Source organism: Lutra lutra, chromosome 1 (genome assembly GCF_902655055.1).
Source record: "Lutra lutra chromosome 1, mLutLut1.2, whole genome shotgun sequence".
Taxonomy (NCBI): domain Eukaryota; kingdom Metazoa; phylum Chordata; class Mammalia; order Carnivora; family Mustelidae; genus Lutra; species Lutra lutra.
In genome coordinates, this window is record NC_062278.1 from 152,039,737 (window position 1) to 152,062,619 (window position 22,883).

General features: G+C 38.5%; 1 protein-coding gene across 2 annotated transcripts in view; it reads left to right on the forward strand.

The window, feature by feature from the left end:
- Positions 1-22,883, forward strand: part of ULK4 (unc-51 like kinase 4) — a 677,717-nt gene that overhangs the window by 221,927 nt on the left and 432,907 nt on the right. For both annotated transcript variants that reach the window (XM_047739616.1, XM_047739608.1), the window contains exons 25-27: positions 105-161; positions 7,256-7,307; positions 7,410-7,504. In XM_047739616.1, the coding sequence (XP_047595572.1) occupies positions 105-161; positions 7,256-7,307; positions 7,410-7,504 (204 nt within the window). The remainder of the gene's footprint in view (positions 1-104; positions 162-7,255; positions 7,308-7,409; positions 7,505-22,883) is intronic.

Genomic DNA, 22,883 nt, shown 5'->3' on the forward strand with positions numbered 1-22,883 from the left:
GGTTAAACTGAGTTTTAGAGACAGCAACTCAGACAAAACATTTTTATTTTGTTTTCATACACATGGCTTTCAGGATTTAATCTGTGGAAACTCTCATCACACAGGTATTTCGACCTCAAGTTGTAACAGAAGAATTCCTTTTCAGTTATGGAACTATTCTTGTGAGTAACACTAAATTTTTAACGTTCCTAATAAAAATGTGGCTGTCTCTACTGTCTGTGGAATTTGGTGTCAGAATGAAGTAATTTTAAAATCCTTGTGGTATTTATTTGACTCTAGGGATGTGACCTTTTTATATTTTTATCTGTTGACTGTAATAAAATTTGACATTTGGAGAAAAATACATTCTCTCCTGATAATGTATTTTGTTCAGATACCACCCAAGTAGGGTAAAATAAGTCCATAGAAAACACTTCATAGATTTTGGTATTAAACGTTGTGAAAAAATTTAAAATAGTCAACCTGGAGAGAATAGAATGCTGGGAATATATTATCATCATTATTTACTTTGGCTTATGTTGTCCAGTTACATGCAGTGTCTCTTTTTATGATGGCATTTCTCTAAGTTAAGCTCAATTTAACTTTTTCTTTAATTTTGATGAGATGGGTAACAATGAAAAGCAAATCATTGTCCTACTTTTCACTTCATTTTTGTTCACAAAAAATAGTCTTTTTGTTCAGGTTGTGGCTCATGAATCATATTATCTTTTTTTCTAGCCTGGAATAGTTATATATTGTTGATAAAATGGGGACCTACACAAAGGGGAAGCTGAGGTATTTCACATGTCATCTCCAGTCCTACTTTGATATTAATAACAAACACTCAATTGAGATTTTCAAAATGCCATAGAGGTTTCTAGTTAAAATGAGGTAAACATCTCTATATTATCCCAAGTTTGGAATACAAAAAAATGACTGTCCTCCGCAAGTGGGAGCGTAGTTTTCTAGAAGGTTCATCATAGAGTAAAATAATGAAGTTTTGAAGTTGCGTAGAGATCACTGATTTTTTTAAGAAGTGTGTTCAAGCAATGTAGTTAGGGTCCTTTTGTACCTAACTTCAAATCTTTATTATCTTAAGTGCCTTGAATCTTAAATTTTGCAAAGTATGTAATTTTGTTGTTGTACATTCATGGATTTGCAAATTATTAGAATTTGCATTTGCTACCTTCTTTAATTTGCCTTTTAATCTGTTTTTAAGTACTATATAGTATCATTTTGGCACGCGGTAATTCCTTTATCCTTTTGCACTGAGCTATCGTTGCCTGGAAATGGTAGTTTTGCCCTTGTAGCCATCTTGGAATCTTTTGACATGATGTTTATTTGGGAGGCCGATAGTTGTCCTTGCTTGCTCTCTTATTTTTTTCTCCTATGGAGTGCTTTTCTCTGTGTACATTAACTGACTATAGTTTAGGTTTTCAAGGAACTGGCAAGTGTCTCCAACTAAAAGTCTTTATGAACTTCAGGAATTATGTGTGTGTATTTTGGGGAGAACACATCTGCTCCATCTAATGCTATGCTCCAGACAAGGGAGGAGGCCACACCAAGGAGGGACCTCCTCATTTTCTCCCAAGGATGGGTGAACTTTGTGTGGATTAGGAGGTAGTCTGTAGGGTCCTCTTAATATAGGCCCTTTTAGGGAATGGAAAATTCTTGGTTGAAAGGTAGTTAGGATAGTGGAAAAATCTTTAGCAGTCCCCCCCCCCCCCCCCCCAGATAATGTCACTCAGGTAGAGGGAGTTTAGGCAAGTAAAATGGAAAAGATCTTTTGGCTTTCTCCATGATGTTTTCCTAGTTTGGATCATGATCAGTCCCAGAATTTTTTCATCATTTTCCTCATCTCATATGTTATTTGGCCTTAGCTGTGTGTTCATTCTTCTTTTACTCAGTGTGGATGGCTTTGATGAAAAGCTAGTAAAGGGGAAGAGATATTGACTAAAATGAAGGACCTAGATTTACTTATCTACAGAGTTCTTATGCATTTATTATGAACTATTGAGAGTTGGTTGTTACTTCTGCGAACTGATTCATAATCTATCCAGAGGGTGCCAAAGGTATTATCGAAGTCACTGTGCCCTACTGATGCCACCAGGCGAAGTCAACTCAACCAACATCCTCCAGCTTCACGGAAATTCACAGCGCAGATTAGCATATTAAAGCCTCTTGAGTTTTGTGCTTTGAAATAATTCTTTTTTCTTTTTTTTTTTTTTAAGATTTTATTTATTTATTTGACAGACAGAGATCACAGAGAAGCAGGCAGAGAGAGAGGAGGAAGCAGGCTCCCCGCTGAGCAGAGGGCCCGATGCGGGGCTCGATCCCAGGACCCTGGGACCATGACCCTGAGCCAAAGGCAGAGGCTTTAACTCACTGAGCCACCCAGGCGCCCCTGAAATAATTCTTTTAAATTTTGTTTTGGTAGAGGTTTCCTCTTTTTTGGGAAGATGTTTTGTTTGTTGGTTTTGTGTGCATGTGCGTGTGTGTCCGTGTCCGTGTGTGTGTGTGTGTGTATGGAGAGAAGGGGGCTGCACAGCTGTATGTAGCAGTCCTGTAGAAACTGCCCAGAGCGCAGGGCACTTTCTGTCCTGGTGGCCTGAGGGGGTCAATCTGGTGTGTGTATTTAGTACTGTGCTTTGAAAGCCTTATTGTTCTATCTGGAGTTAAATATTATTTTTAGTATTTTTTTCAAAATATATCTGGTAGAATAGCTTAGTTTGCCTTCATTTGAGCTACTCTAGCCTGGTTCATCTTCAGTAGCTATATCCAATGGCAGCAAGTTGCTCTCCAGAGCTTTCTGGGCTTCCTCTAAAGCAGCTCTCCAGGAGCTGCCGGCCTGCCTTTCACAACTGTGGAGACAGCAGTCAGGCTGGTGTGGTGGCCACTCATGAGAAGAGGCCTGAAGGAGCTGGACTGGAGGGAGCGGTGGCGTTGTGCTTCCTGTTGGTCTCACTTCTCATGCTAGCACCAGGCATGGTTTGCCTATTTGACCCATAGACCTCTTTTATTTATTTATTTTTTTTGGGGGGGGGTAGGAAAATTCAGGACTTCTAATGTATGGACATACGAGTATAGCAATTAACATTTTGTAAACATATTTTTCCCAACTAAAGTGAAGGTTTGGTCATCTTATGTTTTAAACACGTGAGTATTTGGAAACAATTTAGCAGGGCACCTTTAAACCATTAATAAGCTTTCAAAGGGTCCAGGCAAAAGAGGACTACATAGCTGGTAATTGCTATTTTCCCTTCTGATTAACAGAAGCGGTGTGTCATCATACCCGCATTTCTCTCCAGTTTAAAAAAAAAAAAGTATCTAGGGATGATGTGAGCCTCTGGGGAAGTGCTGTGGGGAGATTCTCTGGTGAATACCATAGTTCTGTGGGGCCTCCATTGAACTGGGCTGGGAAATAGGAAGCAATGACATTAAGGAAATGCGCTCGGGAACTCATGATGTGTATTAACCTAATGTTCACTGTGTTTCTTGTGTCCTTTTGAAAATGCTCTTGATTAATGAGCTGAGGAAGAGGATTTTGCTGTGTGTGTGTTTTTTTGTTTTTTTTTTTTTTTAAAGTCCTGGCCTCATAAAGTACAGCAATAGCAGTGTGGTGGCTATCGTTTTCTCCTAAAAAAAGACCACACACTTCTAATTTTCAAAACAAGAAATGATAAATTTATTCTGGTAAAATTTTTATAGAAAAGTATAATTATAGTCTCCTTTATTAGTAAATCTTTACTTATCCTGAGCATTGAGATAATTATTTGAAAAGAGATGTACTTCCTGCCTTCTGCAGATTTTTATTTTAAGTGCATGCTGGTTTGTTGGTAGGTATGACCTCAGCTGCAGTAGATAGAGGAGAGAGAGTGCACTCTTACATTTTTAAAAATATGGTACTATGTACTTGGTCACTGCTACACAGATGTTCCTATTATGACCCCCTGCCTTTTATGAACTGCAAGTTAATTTATATACACAGTTTGCTGCAGGAGCTCATTCCCAGCTTCTTTGAAGTACTGAATGATACTGCAGAGCACTGGCCTGCCCTTGAGGTGCTGCTTTTCCTTCTAGATGGTACCATTTTTGGGTCCCCATTCCTCCACACTGGGAGCCTGGCTGTGGGACAGGAATCTATCCTCTCTGCTCCTCTGCGAAAACTCCCAGCTTCGAAGCTTGTGCCCTCAGAAGGTGGCCTTTGTTACACCGTGTGCTGTGCTCATACAGATTCCTGGATTATTGCCCCTCATGCCTCAGAATCTTCCAGCATTGAGCTCACTGCTAGTGTCTCCATGCTGTATCTGTCCATGTTCTTGGAAAACCAAACCTCACTTGGACCATCCTTGCAACACCTCAGCCTTTCAGCCTCTCCACCACCTCTTCCCTCAGGAGTTTGTCTTCCTTCTCTCAGCTGCCTGCACCCATGACATTTCCAGGACCAAACTGTCTGGCCACCACCCCTGATTCTCACCTCACTTCCTCTGCTCCCCATGCCCAGCAGCCCTTCGATTCCTCTGAGACTTAAATTGGTCTTAGCACTTTCCACTTACTGTACTGTCCTGCCACGGGATAACAATGTCAATTTTCTCTTCACCCAGCTTCGAGTCCCTTGTTCAGTCCCCATTATTGCCTTACACAATAAGGAGACCCTAGCTCTGGTTCTATTTCTAATTCTCCACCTCCTGCTTTGAGTGGCTAATATGGCTAGAAAAAAACTCAATGAAGTAACTGGTCTCACTTTATTTTTTTCTTTATTTTTTTGTAACTGGTCTCACTTTAAATTCATGACTGCTCATCTCAAGTGAGCCCTCTCTCTGCACACTGGCCCGTCTAGGTATTTTCCTAATTTACACACCTTCATGCTTACTAGAAGAAGAAATGTATCAAAAGGCATTAAAATAGGTAAATCAATGAAACATTCAGGAGGGATTTTTAAAAATTAAGCAGGAAGCATAAGGAAGAGAATAAGTTTAAAGAATTCCATAATTTCACTGTCTAGATAACCCTTCTTGACATTAGAAAAGAAAAAACATTAATGCACATATATGGCTAGAAAGTTCCAACAGTGCAGAAGGGCAGAAAATGAAATGTGAAAGCCCATCTCCTAGGCTAGCATTCTGTATTCCTAAAGGAAACCTCTGCTGGTGGTTTCTTGTGATTCTTGCTTGAAAATTTTTGTTCTCATCTGTGTTTGTGTATTATCTATATTTAAAAAAATATACATAGGAAAGATCATAGTATAAACACTGTGCTGTGCCTTCTTTCTTTACTAAGTAATTCATAGACCTTTAAATAGATTTATTTAAGTCAAAAGACATCTTTCTCTGAGTATTTTATTCAACATCATATTTAACTCGGCAAAAGTTATGTGCCCATTTTGGAATTTTGTGAAATTATTTCAACCAAATTATTATGACAGGCTTATGTTGCCTATTTAAAATTATTTATTATGTTATTTCTTTTTTAGTTTTTTGTTTTTTGTAGTCACAGACTAAAAAAACAATTTAAAGTATCTCATATGTTCAGCTTTCAAAAATCATATGTCTTTGAAATTTTGTCTTAAAGGCAATTTGTGCTTATTTATTTAAATTATAAAATATGTGCTCATTCAAGAAAATGTAGAAAATTATTGTGAGATTTGAAGGAAAAATTCACCCATAACTCCACCAGTTTCAGAAACAACTCCATTGTTAACATGTTGTTTACTTAGCGTGTTTCAATTCACATATATGTATCTGTGTGTGGAAAACTGTATGTGTAATATGTATATATATGTATACATACACATATATACATATATGACTTACACTGATATGTGATTGGGATTATGCTGTGTGTATATATATAAATAGATTTTTATTCTTTTTTCTATTTAACTTCTTAAAGATTTTATTAGAGAGAGAGAGCAAGCAGGGGGAGGAGCAGAGGGATAGAGGAAGTAAACTCCCTGCTGAACACGGGGAGCCCCATATGGGGCTTGAGCTCACAATCCTGATATCAAGACCTGAGCTAAGATCAAAAGTCGGATGCTCAACCGACTGAGCAACCCGGGTGCCCCTGGAATGTCTTAGTTCTTTTTTTTTTTTTTTTTTTTTTAAGATTTTATTTATTTATTTGACAGAGAGAGATCACAAGCAGGCAGAGAGAGAGGCAGGCAGAGAGAGAGAGGAGGAAGCAGGCTCCCTGCCGAGCAGAGAGCCCGATGCGGGGCTCGATCCCAGGACCCTGAGATCATGACCCGAGCCGAAGGCAGCGGCTTAACCCACTGAGCCACCCAGGCACCCCGGAATGTCTTAGTTCTTAATTCAAATACGGGTTTAAGGATTTTCTTTCCTTTTATAGTGCAGAAACCTGTACATATGTTCTTTTATATATGCTATATATACTTGTTTATATTACCAAGTATTTTAAGAGGAACCATTGGACTCATTTTTCCCTCCAGACTAATTGCTTAATTTTTTTTTAATACCACGGTAATCTTATACTTTATTTGGTATTTGTTATATACAAAATGTTATATATGTATTCTTTTGTGTGCCAAGGTCCAGAACTCCGTTGTGGTGCTTCCACACGTCATCATCATGGCCATGTTGGTTATTATTACTGTTGCATTCAGATCTTGTGTTCACAGAGTACCTCTTCTCTGTGGAGCCTTTAGCTGGGGACTGGGAAATTCACACAGGGAGCTCGTAGGCTTGCCTCTAGAACAGTGTTGGGGGTCATCGTGCATGGAGGCACAGGACTTCGGTTGGGGTTGGGGTAACACATATATAAGAGGGACTAAGAACAGTGGTGAACTTTGAAGGCCATGCTTGAACTGCTGTCTCTCGGTGCTAAGTGAAGTCAAAGGTAGACAAGGCTTGACCTTCCTGCAAGAGGTTTGTTTCACCCAGTTACGTGCATCTGTACTAACTTCCAAGGTAGGGAGTAAGTGTAGCATATTGGAAATGGTTATGTATTAATTGGATTATCCTCACTTTTATAGGTTGACCTTTCTGTGCTTTTATTGCTATGGCATTTATTCCAACATTAAATCTCATGGGTGGTGATCTGTGTTTAAAAATGACTATGGTTTACAATGTATATATTATTTCACATCATCCTATTTTAAGATGATGATTGTAGTGTTTATAAATTGCATATGGTATGTAATACCTTCCAGGAATGATTTCAGTAAGAATGATGGGTGCAGTTTTGGGGAAAATATTATCTCTATTTTCTTTCAGAGTTATTTTGATATCTTCACTTACTAATTTTTATTTTTTTACAGAGTCATATTAAATCTGTAGACTCAGGAGAAACTAACATAGATGGAGCTATAGGTGAGTAGACCATGGAACATTTTGCATCTTTGTTTGAGGTACTTCGATGTTGTGATTTTGCACATGAAAATAAACATCTGTAATAATTACCTGTATTCCTAGGACTGATGGCATCGGAAGAATTTATCAAGATCACATTGTCGGCTTTTGAAGCAATAATACAGTATCCTATTTTGTTGAAAGACTATTGCTCTACGGTCAGTTCCGGCAGCTTGTGAGAAAGATTTTTTTTGTTTGCTTGGTATTTCTGTATATAAAGAGAGTAATTTACATATGTTTGGTTCATATATGTTCCTCATATGAAATAACCGTTCAGAAAAGCTGCCCCCTGACGAGATGAACATAGAAGTGTCTTCCCTCATTGATTTCTTCGGGATTACCGATTCTCATTATTCTGTTTCCCTTCTGGTCCACACCTCACCCCCAGCTTGCTGCTTCTTGCTTCTTTCCTGGTTATTTGTTGTACCCAACTGCATAAACTCTTACGGCAGGGTTTCTCGGTCTTGGCACTGTGAGCATTTGGGGATGGACTGTTCCTTGTTGTGATGGCTGTCCTGGGCATTGTAGGATGTTTTGGAGTGTCCCTGGCCTCTACCCACTAGATTTGGGTAGCACCCATTGCTTCCCCCTTTAGTGACAAACAGAAAGGTCTTTACTAGTTGCCAGATGTCTTCTGGACTGTGAAATTGCATCCATTTTAGAACCTCTGCCTGAGGGATCCTTAGCCGAGTTGAGCGCTGGCTGACTTTAGAGGAGGGAGGAGAGGCTATGTGATTTCATTCTCACCCACAGGAAGCATCAAGAAAAGAAGCCAGGTAAGATGAGTACCCTAGTTATCATTTTCCTATTTTCTCTAATGGTTCAGTCAATCTGAACTCAGTAAGGCAATTCTAACTTGGGGTCTTTTAAGTGCTGGTAGTCAGTGGTGCCTGGGACTGGAATCATCTAAGGCTCATTTTGTCACATATCTGCCTCCAGCTGGGACTCTTCAGGCACTCTCTCCATCCTCTGTGTGGTCTCTCCAGCAGAGTGACTTCAGGGTGGCCTGAGTTCTTACATGGCATCTAGGGACTTGGAGGACACATGTTTCAAGAGAGTGGGGGTAATTATTTTTTGGGGGTAGAAAATTTCTACCAATTCTTGATGGTTGTTTTCTTCTTCTGCTCTATTTCCTTTTCTTCTCCTCCTCTTTAAAAGTGCCTTAAAACATGTGTAGTTTAACAAATTGTTGCAAAACCAGTGCTTGAGAAATTGCCACTCTGTTGAAAAACCGTGACTATAGCCCTGAATTCCCCTCAATCAGGATTCCTTTCCTCCTGGGAGAGACTTTCATGGTAATCATTCCCATGTATTCCTTTGTAGGCCTGTGTATGCATCCCGAAACGATATAGATTGGTTTTGCCTGCCTTTATACTGTGTATCAATACTATACGTGTTCATTTGTGACCCTTCCCTTTAATGCTCAGTGTTTGTAGGATATCTGTGTTGTTAAGTATCTTTATGGTTTAGTTTTTCATTAGTGTATTGTATCCTAATTTGAAATATGAGTATATGCAGATATCACAATTTACTTATTTGTTTTTTTCTCGATAGGCATTAGGCTCTTCCTTGTTTTTGGCATTTACACAAAATATTGCTGTGGAGATTCTTGTTTTTGTATTTCGTACCACATAAGCATGCAGTATTCCTAGGATACATACTTTGGAGTGAAATTAGTGGTTATGGAATACTTGCAAACTCATTTTATCTAGAAAATGCCATAGTGTTTTCCAAAGAGGTGGTACTAACTTGTATTCACACCAGCAGTGCAGTACCCATCCCCACATTCTACTCAACTCCTGTTATCTCAGGCTTTTTAATGAATGAATATATAGCGATATTTTACCTTAGTTTTAAATGGTAGGATCAAGACTTCTAAATGAGGCTGAGTTATTTTTCAAATGTTTATTGGCTACTTGAGAATATTCTTTTATGAAATGCTTGTCCACGTATTTCTGTGATTTTGATTTTGGCTGTTGTATCCTTTGTCTATAACTTACTGAGAGAAGTGTGAATACGTCTCCTTTAAGGCTTATGGATTTTTTTTCTCCTTGTGTAATTCTGTTTTTGTTTTATGTATTTTGAGGCCATGTTATTAGGTGCATGAAAATTTAAATTTTGGTGTCATTTTATGAAATTGATCTCTTTTTTTGCCAAGTGACTTTTCTTTCTAGTAATGCTTTTTGCTGTAAGGCCTATTGTGTCTCATTTAATATAACCACACATACTTTCTTTTGCTTAATATTTGTTGATATATCTTTTTCATTTTTTCCCTTCCAACAGCTCTCTATCCTTACATTTTAGGTCTGTTTCATAGTAAATACTGTATAGTATTTTTTAAAAATTTAATTTGACCAATATTTAGCTTTTCACTGGAACATGTACTCCATTTACATTTACTGTAGTTGTTAGTATATTGGGCTTCATTGTACCGTCTTCTTTCAGACTTTGTCATTCATATTCTCTCTTTTCTCATCTTTCATTTCTCTTCTTAATGACTTTTTTTTTCATTTTTTCTCCGTAGGAATGTAGTATTTAGGTACTCCCTGTTCTTTTACCGCTTACCGTAAAATTTACATTATGCATATTAACTTATTAAAAGCTGAACTTAAAAAAAGCTCTCTTTTCTTTAAGTAACATATCAGACCTTTAAGTAAAATACAGGTTATAGGTCTGAGATCGTAAGTTCCCAGGGCAACCTCCTCAGCAGTTCCCAGGAGTGTGAATGTGTGTGGAAGGGTTGGTGACTAGATCACTGGAATGATTTCTGCATTACTCTGAGAGCATAATCCCCCCTCCTCAGTGCCCAGCTGAGGGTAAGAGACGATACAAAACTGGGTATGCTGGGAAGTCCCAAACTTACACCTTTCTCCCTGGCTCGGGTGCGCACCACCCCCCTCGGTACCCCGCAATGCCACTGAAGCCTGTGTTTGCATTACTGGTAGGCATCTCTGTGGCACAATCAGGTATGTGCTCATGTGGTCTACTCTACTCTCTAGGTAAGACTTTCATTCAAGAAATTGGTCTGAAAGTTCTGCCACTGTCTTTTTCAGATCTCAAATACTTTGAAGATTTTGTTCATTTATATTTTATCTGGCATCGTACACTGTTTTCAGTGAGAGGGTTAATCCAAATAATCATACCCACTATTACCTGAAACTCTGTGATGGTCGCTTTCTCAGCAGTGATTTCATTGAGCTCTTACTTGCTTCAGTGTTGCTTATTGATTCTTTATCCTAGTGGACAATAATCCCATGGAGAATTTGTTAAGATCCAGTATTTACATGTATCTGTACTTACATGTATGTAGGCATTTAATTAGTTTATTTACAAGACAGGAAATGCCATCATAATAACTACAGCCCATATTATGATAGGAAAGGTACCATTGCTTCACAAAATGGGCTTCATAAAAAAATATTTTTTAATGCTATAACCCATGGGAAATCTTCTAATTATCTCTTCCTGAGCATGACTGGAATACATGAAATTGAAGATCCAGCACTCCCAGGAGCATAACATTGTTTGAAATGCTAGTACAAACTGTGTTCAAGGCTGCTGATCAATACTTTATTATATGGAAGTGATTACATGCATTTAATTCTTGATGAGCACAATTGCTTAACTCAGATTCTTCCTAGAGTTTAGACCACTTAGTTCCTCAGAGTTGGAAGTCAACAGTGTGGCCTACAGAGCAGTCAGAAATACATAATGATTGGGATTGTACAAAGAATTTGTTCCCATTCATGGTGGTTTCCAAAAAAAGTGTTTCTAATAGCAAAGAAAAAAATAAAGATGATTCTTACTTGGAAAATTATGGCAATAATATACATAAGTCACCTAAAATATATTTCAGTTTCTTTTACTAAAAAACTAAGCCAAGTCATAATCTCCCCCCACCCCTTATTTTAAATGAAATCCTGCCTTTTTGTAAATTTTTAAGCTAAAGCCAGGAGGCTAACATATACTGAGTAATTTATCTTTAAATCAGATTTTTGGATTAAGAGTTGGTGAGGATGTAGAGCATGGAACTCTCAAAAACTTGTAGTGGGAATATAAGTTGGTACAGATACTTTGGAAACCGGGTAGTAGCTATTGAAGCCAAACATAGTATATACATGAGTCAGCAGTTTCACCTCTAAATATACATTCAATAGAAGTGTGAGCATATGTTCACTAAAATACACATAGAAGGATGCTCATAACTCCAAATGGGAAACTATTCAAATGTCCATCATCAACCATCTGATGGATAAACAAATTATGGTTTTGTCTTGTGATGGAATACTATGTAGCAAAGAAAGTGAATGATTTGTAGTTATACTTAAGAACATGGATAAATCTCGCAAAGTTAATACTGAGACAAAGATGGCAAATACAAAATATTATACAGTTGCATTAAATTTGAAAATAGGTTTGTCTATTACAAGCTAGGATAGTGGTTATTCCTGGGGCAGGTGGTGACTGGAAGGGGGCTACAAGGGGACTTTGCAATGTACTGGTAAAGTCTTATTTTGATCCAGGTGCAGACATGAGTCTGTTCATCTTGTGAAAGTTAACTGAGACATATGCCTGGGATTAGTGTACCTTTCTGTATGTATGTTATGCTGAAATTTAAAAAGGTTGCATAAATATAAAAATTTTTTTTCATCAATAAGTTTAAAAGTGTTTATATCATAGTTAAATATGACTTTTTTTTTTTTTTTTTTTGCAAAGTAACTGATATGAATGAGCATATCTATTAATCAATCACCGGTATGGACTTGTATTCTATAGTAGTTTCCAATTGTTTCTGTAATAAATTATCAAAATTTTAGTGGCTTAAAACAACACAAATTTATTATGTTAGGGTTTTGGAGGTCAGAAGTACAAAATGGGTACAAAATGGGCCTGTGAGGTTAAAATAAAGGTGTCAGCATACCTGTGCTCCTTTTGGAAGCAATAAGGGAAAAATTCTTTGTCTTTTCCAGCTTCCAGGGGCTATCCGTATTCCTTGGCTTATGGTCCCTTCTTCTATCTTCAAAGGTGGCAGTGTAACACCTTCAGATCTCTCTCTCTGACCTCTGCTTCCCCCCTCCCCCACCCTAGAGAGAACCTTGAGCAGGCTCTATGCCTGGTAAGGAGCCTGATGCTGGGCTTGATCTCACAACCCTGAGCCAAAACCAAGAGTCAGATGCTTAACTAACTGAGCCACCCAGGTGCCCCACTGACCTCTGCTTTTGTTGACACACCTCCTTCTCTCACTCTGGCCCTCATCTCTTATAAGGAGGTCTTGTTTTTACATTCGGCCCACCTGTCTGATCCAAGATAAACTCCTCATCTTGAGATCCTTGATGGAATCATATCGACAAAATCACTTTTGCTGTGTAAGATAAGGAATTACCAGGTTTCAGGGATAAGGATGGTGGACATCTTTCTGTCTGCCATCATTCTGTGTACCACCGGTTCCTATTTTTATCAGAAGCTTCATTGCTAGATTTATTTTGGTGCTCAAATTACACCAGACTTGGCCAACATAAAGCCTTTCAAGTTGGCTCCTGTGTCCTTGTGACATACCCTATCACTCTTTGAGTGATTTTTTTCCCCTAACTTTCTGGCACAACAAGATCTTCTTGCTTCAGCTTCTAGCATCCCTGCCTTGGCTCAGTCATTTCCCAGTCAATTCTCTGAGGAGCCTGGGCTCCTTTTCATGGGAGGTGGCATTAGTTAGGGCCCCAAGTGTGCTCTTCCTTCCTAGGATGTCTTGGATTCTAGGAAATGTATACATAAAACAGAGCTAGGAAGTGGATACATGTATATACACATAGGAACATGTAGGACACACTCATATGCATGCTTGCATATGCCTGTACCTATGCACACACACACGTATATGTATTTTGAATCATGAGTTCACATTAAAACCTTCAAATCCAGTCCTTGTCCACATGGTCCTTTTTTGCCTTTCCCCATTTCATATTTATGTGTCCTTTCTTTCCTTAGTAAAAATTCTGGCTTCCAGCAACATCACATTCTCTCATTTGCTTAATTGTGTAAGGCATCTGAAATTGTTACAGAATTGCTTTACCCTTACCAATACAAAAACAAACAATGAAATCAGGGAATCAGGGAGGAAATTCTTCCCTCTTCTCTGCCTCCCAGATGTAACCCAAGCAAGACGGGGGCTGCATACTCAATGCTGTGTTCATAAGGTACTGGGGTTGGTTCCCTTCCTCCCCTTTCAGTGTGGTTATCATACTGATCTGAAATGCAGTTAATTTGTTTTTAGTTTGCTTTCAATTGTAGGTTTTCTTTTCTACTTCCTATCCTTTTTTGATTTTATTTTTTGAATACATATAAGATTAATATGCTTCCAAAATCCAAAGCCATAGAAAACAGATGTATTCAGAGCAGTGTCACTTCCTTCCCCTGGGCATAGATCCCTTCTACCCTGTCCTGGCTCCAGCACATCTTGCCTACTCTTACAGGTAGCTGGCCTCATTGTTTTCTGGTTTCTCCTTCAGTGTTTCTTTTTGGTGAAGAGAACAGATGTCTTATTTCTGCCTCTTTCTTGTATAAAAGGCAACACACTCTACTCTTTTGCACTTTGCTCTTTTGTTTCATAATGGATGTTGGAAATTACTCCATTTCAGTTCCTAGAACTCTGTTTCTTCATCAGAGCAGTATAGTACTCCATGGTGTGTATATGGATCGTAGGTTATTCAATCCATCTCCTGTGTTGGGACATGTAGTATCTAATGTTTTTCAGTTATAAACAAATAGCCTCATGCATATGCAGTTTCCTATGCTGGAGGGGTAACTTCAGGGCCCATTTTCAGAACAGTGATTGTGGGATCAAAGGATAAATGCCTAGGGTTTACTGTTTTGCTTCCCCCCGAGTAGTATATGAGAGTTCCTGTGTCTCCCAGTCCTGGTATTGCCAAGAGCAAATGCCAGTCTTCTGAAATTCTGCCCCTCTCTTGTGCCTTGGGAATTTCTTAACATCTTTTTAGGTATTTAATATTGTAAAGAAGATTTAAGCAAGTTGTGGCTAGTTTTCTTAGTTGTTCTCCTCAAAAGGGGTGTTCTGTATGACCCACTCTGCCATTAGCAGAGGTAGAATTCATGTCTAGGCATGTGTTCTCTGTATATCTGATGTTACTTTGTGTGGAGGAAAGGGGGCTGGCAGTTGGTGTGAACGTGTTAATTACTGTGCTGTCAGAGATACCAGATTTTCCAAGGCCTGCTGCAATGAAGGAAGTGGTGATTAATTTTCAAATGTAGGATAAGAATTTTAATCGAGTATCTAGAATAGTAAAACTTCACTTTTCAAATGATATACTTTCATCTATAAAATTAAAAAAAAAAAGGAAAAACACCCCTCTACAGAAATAACAGTATAAAGTTTACTTTCATCATAAATGATTATTTCATAAATATACTTTCCGTAGGTGAAATTGTTACTTTTTCCTCTGTGAAAAGAAGAAAATTTGAGTATGGTTACATTTCTGTTTACAGTCTAAAACTGCTAAGCTTCATGTTCATCATTTCTTAAAATGGAAAATAAGTCTCTTAAATGTTAAAGTATCATTTCAGATATCATTGGCTTTAAGAACAACTGGAGTAAGGGTTAGTCGTGGGAATGTTATTTACATATTTCAGTGCCTTTGTGATTGTTTAGCTTATGTGTCCCAGAGCTGTCAGTAGCATCTCTAAGTCATAGGCATTCATTTCTTTTGGGACACTGAGGATGATCATCAGCAGCAACTGATGTGCAAACATGCACACAGAGTTTTTGAATATGGGGTTTTGCCTGCTTTTTGAGCAAAGAAAGAAAAAGTCCATAGCTTTGGGAATCTGCATTTTTTTAAAAAGGGGAAATACAACTCTGGTTTTAGGACATGTCCTTCAATGACCTCTACCACAGATGAACGTCTTTGTTTAAGAAAACAATACTGCAGCCATTAATTAAATATTAAAATTCCTTGGATTGCTCTATACCCAAGTGTATTATCTCTACAACTAAAATAGGTAATGAATGGTGGAATTTTACAATAGAAGTCATTAGTTCAGGGGAGCATGACTAGAGTTGTAGTGGTATTTACTTAGATGGTGTATATGTTATTTATCAATTCTGTATATGTTATTTATCAAGATTCTAGAAGAGGAGAGCACTGATGAACAAACCATCTAACTTCACAGCGGCAAAAGGTACTCACTGTGTATTGTCTCCGATGGTTCAGTCTCTTGTTTTAATAGGGAGACCTCGTACCAGTGAACAAAGCCATGCCAACTGAAGGTGTAGAACACTTTCTTTGTCATACACAAGGTCTGATCTTGTTCTCATGGTTGCCTCACTGTGCCCTGACAGTGATTTGGTGAAGAGGGTTTTTAGGTTTTTGCCCTTTTCCTCACTTCTTTATTACCCTGCTGCATTGTTGCCATTTGGCATTGGATTGTCATGAAAGCATACCTTTATAATGTGACTCTTCAAACTGCAGATTCAGTTTTATCCTGAGTCGGACTGCATTCCCCATATATGATTTTAAAATCAAGAAGCGCTCTGTAATATGATTAACCAGTAATCATTCTTGGTGTTGGTATGATACGGGCTTTGAATTTCTCTGGTTCTAACAGAACTTAGCCCCAGGTTTAGATAAAAATCAAGGAGTACTATGTACAAAATTATTGAATCATTATGTCTTACACCTGAAACTAATATAACACTGTATGTTAATTACACTGGAATTAAAATTAAAAACTTAATAAAAATCAGGTGGTGTTAAGGATGAAAATAACACATGACTGGTGTTTAAAAGTATACTGGGAAGAGGGCGCCTGGGTGGCTCAGTGGGTTAAGCCTCTGCCTTCAGCTCAGGTCATGATCTCAGTGTCCTGGGATTGAGTCCCGCATCAGGCTCTCTGCTTGGCGGGGAGCCTGCTTCCTCTTCTCTCTCTCTCTCTCTCTGCCTACTTGTGATCTCTGTCTGTTAAATAAATAAAATCTTTAAGAAAAAAAAAAAAACTTTAGGATGAAAAAAAAAGGGAAGGCTGAAGGCATATCTTGGTTGGCACGGGGGAGCTGGAGACAGGCTAATGACAGGGTCTCCTGTGGGATTGCTTAGGGGAGCATATTTGGCTTTCTCTGGCCAGTCTTGAGTTGGGAGTGGTGCATGGTGCCAAACACAGTGGAGCTGGCCGTCATCCACCATGCCCTGACCATCATGAGCTGATTGCAGCAGGTGTGATTTGGCTTTCCTGCCCTCTTCCTGCGGAGGCTGTGGGGCAGGGTCCTAATTGTGACAGATAGTCTGACTACTGTTCATTTGTATAGTCACTTTCCCTGAAGCAAACAGCAGGAGAAGGTGACAAGCTAATAAAACACTAGAGTACAGGGGTGCCTGGGTGGCTCAGGTCATGATCCCAGGGCCCTAGGATTGAGCCCCACATTGGGCTCTCTGCTCAGTGGGGAGCCTGCTTCTCACACTCCCTCTGCCTGCCACCCCCCTGCTTGTGCTCTCTCTCTCTCTCTCAAATAAATAACTAAAATCTTAAAAAAAAAAATACCGGAGTAAGTAAAAATCTCAGAGTCAGCAGTGAAGCATGGGAAAGTAAATAAACCACTGTACATTCCTAGAAATCTGGGAAAAGACCAGAGATTTCTTATAGAATTCAGGCCTGAGAGTTTTATTTAAATTAAAGTTTGGGGTCACCTTAGCTGACAACTAGCATACAAAATCATATTAGGTTTTCCTTTCCTTCTTTTTCTTTTTAAAAAGAAATTGCCATTGTGTAGAATGAATACTTTTTATTTTATTTTTTAAAAGATTTTATTTATTTATTTGAGAGAGAGAGAGAGAGAGTGAGTGAGAGAAAACGAGTCGGGGGAGGGGCAGAGGGAGAGACAGACTCCCTGTGGAGCAGGGAGCCCAACGCAGGACTTGATCCCAGGCCCTTGGGATCATGACCTGAGCTGAAGGCAGACTCTTAACTGTCTGAGCCATTGAGGTGCCTGAACACATACCTTTTGGGTTTCAAAATGTTTTTTAAATCCTATTCATATTAATAGGATGGATTAATATGAATAGAGTTATAGCAGCCATGTAATGAGTGGACCCCAAAAAACTTTTAAGTTTTTGGTATACTTACGTATTTATCACTCATATGTTTATAGTAAGTACGTTTTGTAAACCACCTTTTAAAAACGAAGCACCAAGAATACACTGGTGAGCTGGAATCAGACCCTGCTCTGAATAGGTTCAGTTTTGGTTGGAAGAGACCAATGGGAAAAATTAAGATTGGACCACGTATGGTTTGAAGAGTGCTGCATTGGTGGTTTGCATGGGGGTATAGCCAAGAATCCTATTCAGTTGAGAGGGTCTGGAGATTATTTTTAGAGGGGATGATTTTATTCTTGAACTAAATCTTGAAGACAGGTAGGCATTAACTCCTGAGTGGGTGCCTGGGTGAGGAGTGGGTATTATAGGCAGAGAAGTGTGAAATAATTTCATGAGTCATTTTAAGGTTTCTCCCTGTATTATTTTGAGATACTTAGGGTAATTTACTTGAAAATACCTAATCATAGAGGTATAAAATTCTATGCTTGAGTCTTTTTTAATGTTTGCCCCAGTAAAGGTTAGTTTGTGTGTGACATGCTCTCACGAATGCACCCTAGAGAGGTGGTTGGTTAGCATTTGAAAGACTCTAATCAGAAGTTCACACCTGTGAATTGTCTTTATCTTGATGACGCTTCTGTTAGAAGGATTTTTTCTTAGGTGAAATGGGTCCATTTTTAAAGATATGTGCATTGGCTGGAAGTAATGGGCAAATGGCCCACCGTTGGAAGGGTACGAGAACCAGGTGAGCCCAGCAGGGTGGCGTTTTTGGCATCTGACTCTGGTTTGTTCCTGAGTTTTATACAGTGGAAGCCTTTAGCAGTCTGGGGAAGTCTGTGAATTCATTCTCAAGATGTTTTTAAATGCATAAGGCAAAATAAATAAACTGCATAGGGATATATTGGAAGCCATTTGTACTGAAATACAGATATCAAGATATTTTTAAAAAAGAACAAATTCGCCCTGCTGCTGGGCCCAAGTAATCCTCAGTCCTGTGTTTCCAAGAGCCTTTTCTGTTTTTCCAACATTCTCTGCTGACTCACTTTGAGCACCCTTGGAGCTGTGGTCTTTTATTTTACAGGAATCCCCCTCTGTTCCTCTCGCATGAGTGACCATGTGACTCTAGGGATTTGGGGCCAGAGGCTAGAATTTTGTTCAATTTGTCATCATGAGCCAATCTCTCTCAGTTTAGAGTTGCTTTCTCCTCTCTGGCTGCTATCTTGTGGGTTATCTATCCGTAATTGTTTTATAGTTCATCTGGATGTTTTCAAAATAAATTCAGAGTAAATTAGTCTAAATATCTCAAAAAGAAAAAGAAAAAAAAAGGCCCAAGTCATCATATGGGTGGACTTCTTGGCCTTTAAATCTAAGTCTTGGCGGTTATTTATTTCAAGGCCAGTGGCAGCAACAAGATGCACCTCCCCTGTGCCAGGAAGCTCTGGCTCACCCGCACATTCCAATTTACGTAATGTTAGTTATTGTACATTTGTGTTTGTTTCCCTTCTAGCTCTTAGTAGCTATTAAGTTTTGATAGTGGTGGTGATAAAAATACCCATACCTACGTACGGTGAGCTCACTGAAATTATTTCTGTGTGCGCGCACGCGAGCACGCATGTGTGTGTGTATATAGGTCTACTTATACTTAATATTTGTAGAAATGTTGAGATGTATCAGTTCTACAGATTTTTTTTCTTGCATTTTGTTGAGAGTAGATTCAGTAACCCTTCTGATTTGAATGGGAAGAGATCTAAATGTTTTATTTTCTTAGATTTTTGTTGTCAAATTTTCTTCATATTTTCTGCTAAGTTCTACTCTAAGAACTAAATATGTTTCACTGTTCTATGCTCTAACGTAACTAACATCTAAAAATTTTAATTTTCATCTGTTCTTTTTTGCTCGAATCATTGTATATTTAATTTTAAGTGAGCATTTTGCCAAAGGTATGTGGTCCTTTTCCTTGTTAGGATTTGAAAACCAGTGATATTTTCCTGAAAACCATTTATTATTTTGATTTATGTAGTTATTGAATAGAATACAAATAAAACAGATAAAACTGTTTTTCAGTTTTTAATCTCCCTTGCCTTGCTCGAATTGCTAAGCATCCAGACATTTTCAGTGTAATTTTATTTTTATTTATTGGTTCATGTCTTTAGGGGTAGTTTTCATTTGATAATGTAATGCTGTCTTGTTCAGCAAAAATGTGAATTAAAGTTGAATAGTCAGATAATCTTCTGAATTGTCCTGTAGTTTTCATTTACATATTATAGCAAGCATTTTATTTCTTCATTACCATCCTCTACCTGTTATTCCTTCTAAAGGATTATTCTCAATTGGAAGGATTAAATTTGTATCATCCTGGGATGCAATTGTATTTGCCTTCAGTCATTCAAAGGAAAACCATTAATTATAATATCATCTAATTTTTTAATGAACTAGATTTCTTCTTTTAAAACTGATGAAATGTATTTTTAATACTGAGATTTACATTTAGGATGTATTTAAGGTTGTATTGTATTTAAGGTATTGTTTATATTGTTTTTAAGGTATTGTTTCAGGCTATCTAGTGTTATGCCGTCCAGATCTTTTTGCAGGTTGATTGTGTTTATGAAATACAATGATGAGAGATTTACGCATTCTATTTTTGAACTCTTGAAATCAGATCTTCAGTGAGGATCTTTGAATGTGTCACATAGATGTGGAATTGCTGGGTTGTAGGGTGTGTTCATCTTCAGCTTTGGTTGGTGTTGTGAAATCCTTTATCCAAGTTGTTGTACCAATTTACTGATTTACTGTGGAATGTGACTACCTGTTCCCCCACCCCAAGTTTTGCAAGTTCTTGGTATTAATGTGATTTCTTAACTGGATATGTGTTGATATGTATCTCAGTGTTCTGATTTTCATTTCTGTGATCATTAGTGGGTTTGAGTAGTTCTCACATGTTTGTTGGCTATTTGGGTATTCTCTTTTGGGAACCACTTATTCTAGTTTCAGGGATTGTTCATCTTTTTCCCATTCATTTTTTTCCCCTTGTTTTCCATGTATTAATCCATTGTCAAGTATGGAGATTGCAGAACTTTCTTTTAGCTAGTGGCTTTTCTTCTCATTTTGTTTATGTGGGGAATCCTACAAATTTTTTTTTTTTAATTTCAGCTTGTACTTTTTAGATGTTATTTAAGAAGTCACAAAACTGTGCTGTCTTATTTTCCTTTAAAAGCCTTTCTTTTTAACTGTTGGATCTTTAATCCTCCTATAATCATGTTTTTAAAGTATTTTCTGGTATTTTTTTTAACCAAATAGAAAGCTAACTGAACCTATACCCTTAGATGAATAGTCAAAGACAGAGTTGGTGTATAATGAAGGAAGTCAGTTTATTACTTTGCCAGAGAAAGAAGTCTGCAGCAGGCTAATGCCTCCAAGACTGCAAGCCTGCCTGGGGTAAAAGGCCGAGGGGTTATATAGGAAAATACAGGATCTGGGTGGTTCCGATAGGAATCTGAAACATGTCTTGCCAGCTGTCTTCTTCATGTCTTTGAGGTGGTCTCATGACTTGCACTGATGTGGCCATCCGAGTCTCGATTATTAAGTATATGTGGGGTTCAGCAAGATGTCAGTATTGATACTGGGTTCCTGGAACAAAGGATTCTACAGAAAAACAAGTGACAGGGAAGGAAAGGCTTCAAGAATAAGGAAGAGGAATATTTATTCAAAGTCAAGCCTTGCTCAAGAACTAGTGTGTCCCTCTTTTTTTTTTTTTTTAAGATTTTATTTATTTATTTGAGAGAGAGACAGTGAGAGCATGAGTGAGGAGAAGGGCAGAGAGAGAAGCAGACTCCCTGTGGAGCTGGGAGCCCGATGCGGGACTCGATCCTGGGACTCCGGGATCATGACCTGGGCAGAAGGCAGTTGTCCAACCAACTGAGCCACCCAGGCGTCCCTAGTGTGTCCCTCTTAATTTCCATCCATCTTTCTGTTTCTATAGCAGTGTCACTACTTTCCAAATACACTATGGAATCAATATGAGGAGTTCATGAAAACCTCCTTGGAATATACATTGGAATTAGGGGTTAATTCTGAGACGAGTTAACGTCTCTGAGTCTTCTCACCAGTGACTATGTGTTACTTTCATTTATTCCTTCTCTGACACAGAAATACGAATTTCTGACCTGTGTCATTTTTTCTTCTCTCTGAAGACCTTTTTATTTTCAAAAGATTTTATTTTCAAGTAATCTTCACACCCAGTTTGGGGCTTGAACTCACAACCCCAAGATCAAGAGTCGCATGCTCCTCTGACTGAGCCAACTGGGTGGCTCTCTCTGAAAAACTTTTTAAAAATATTTCTTGTAAGGCAGGTCTATTGACAGAAAATTTCTTCCATTTTTGTTTGTGTGAGAAAATTTTATTTCTCCTTTTACTTTTGAGGGATAGTTTCACTCAGAAGTCAAAGCTGGTGGTTTTTTTCTCTTAACACTTTAAATATTTCACTCCAACCTGACCTATCAGGTAGAATGAACTGAGATAAATGAGTCATTAGTGTGAGATTGTACATGTATATGGCTTGAAGCCAGGTTATGTTCACTGTTTGCTGAACCTGTTGTTTCAGAGGTTAAAATTCCCTGCAGCATCCTTGTTTTTGTTACTCCTGTTGTTTGGGTTTTCCTAATAACTCCTTCTGACATACTGTGTCTTGGAACTGTCTCAGTTGTAATCTGTGTTATTATACTGGAGCTCTCTGTTGATATTGTTGTGGGAGGGGAAGCATCCAACAGTCCTATGGTTAGGATTCTTTCTGTGAGCCTGTGCCTTTGGTCTATGACCTTCAGAAGTACTTCTCAGTTATTTCCCCCCACAGAGGAGACAGGAAGGCTTAGAGGGTGCTGGAGTTGGGTTTGTCCTACCCAGGTCGGTTAGGTTCTGGTGAAATAGTGTTCCCTGTGTCCAGACCTTTGTTGAGGAGAAAAGGATGCTCTGAGCATGTTTCACAATGGTTAATTTTTCTTCTTTCTGCCTGAAGCATAGGGACGGGGGTGTTTCTTTGATTTTCACCCAGAGACTCTAGTGGGGATTCTGGGAAGTTAAACTCATGGGTGTGTTGGGTTCCACTGAGGCTGGGCTCTAGGAGTTTTTATCCCCCAACCTCAGGCTCCAGTGATTAGTTACCCTTCCTGTTTTTCATCAGTTGCCAGCTCCAGTGGTGATTCATGTTCCCATTAAGCTGTGATTCTCTGTATTTGCCTGGCTCTTAAGCATTTGGGGCAGGAGTTTGTTCCATGACATCAATTCTCTGATCAGGTCTACAAAGACCTGTTGATTTTGTTGGTTTAGCACTTTTCTTGTTGTAAGGATGGTTGTGACAACGTCCAAGGTTTTTTCAGAAGTCTATCAATAGCAATCATACCTATAAATATTTTCTACATTTTTTCTGTAGAAGTCATAATATCATAGA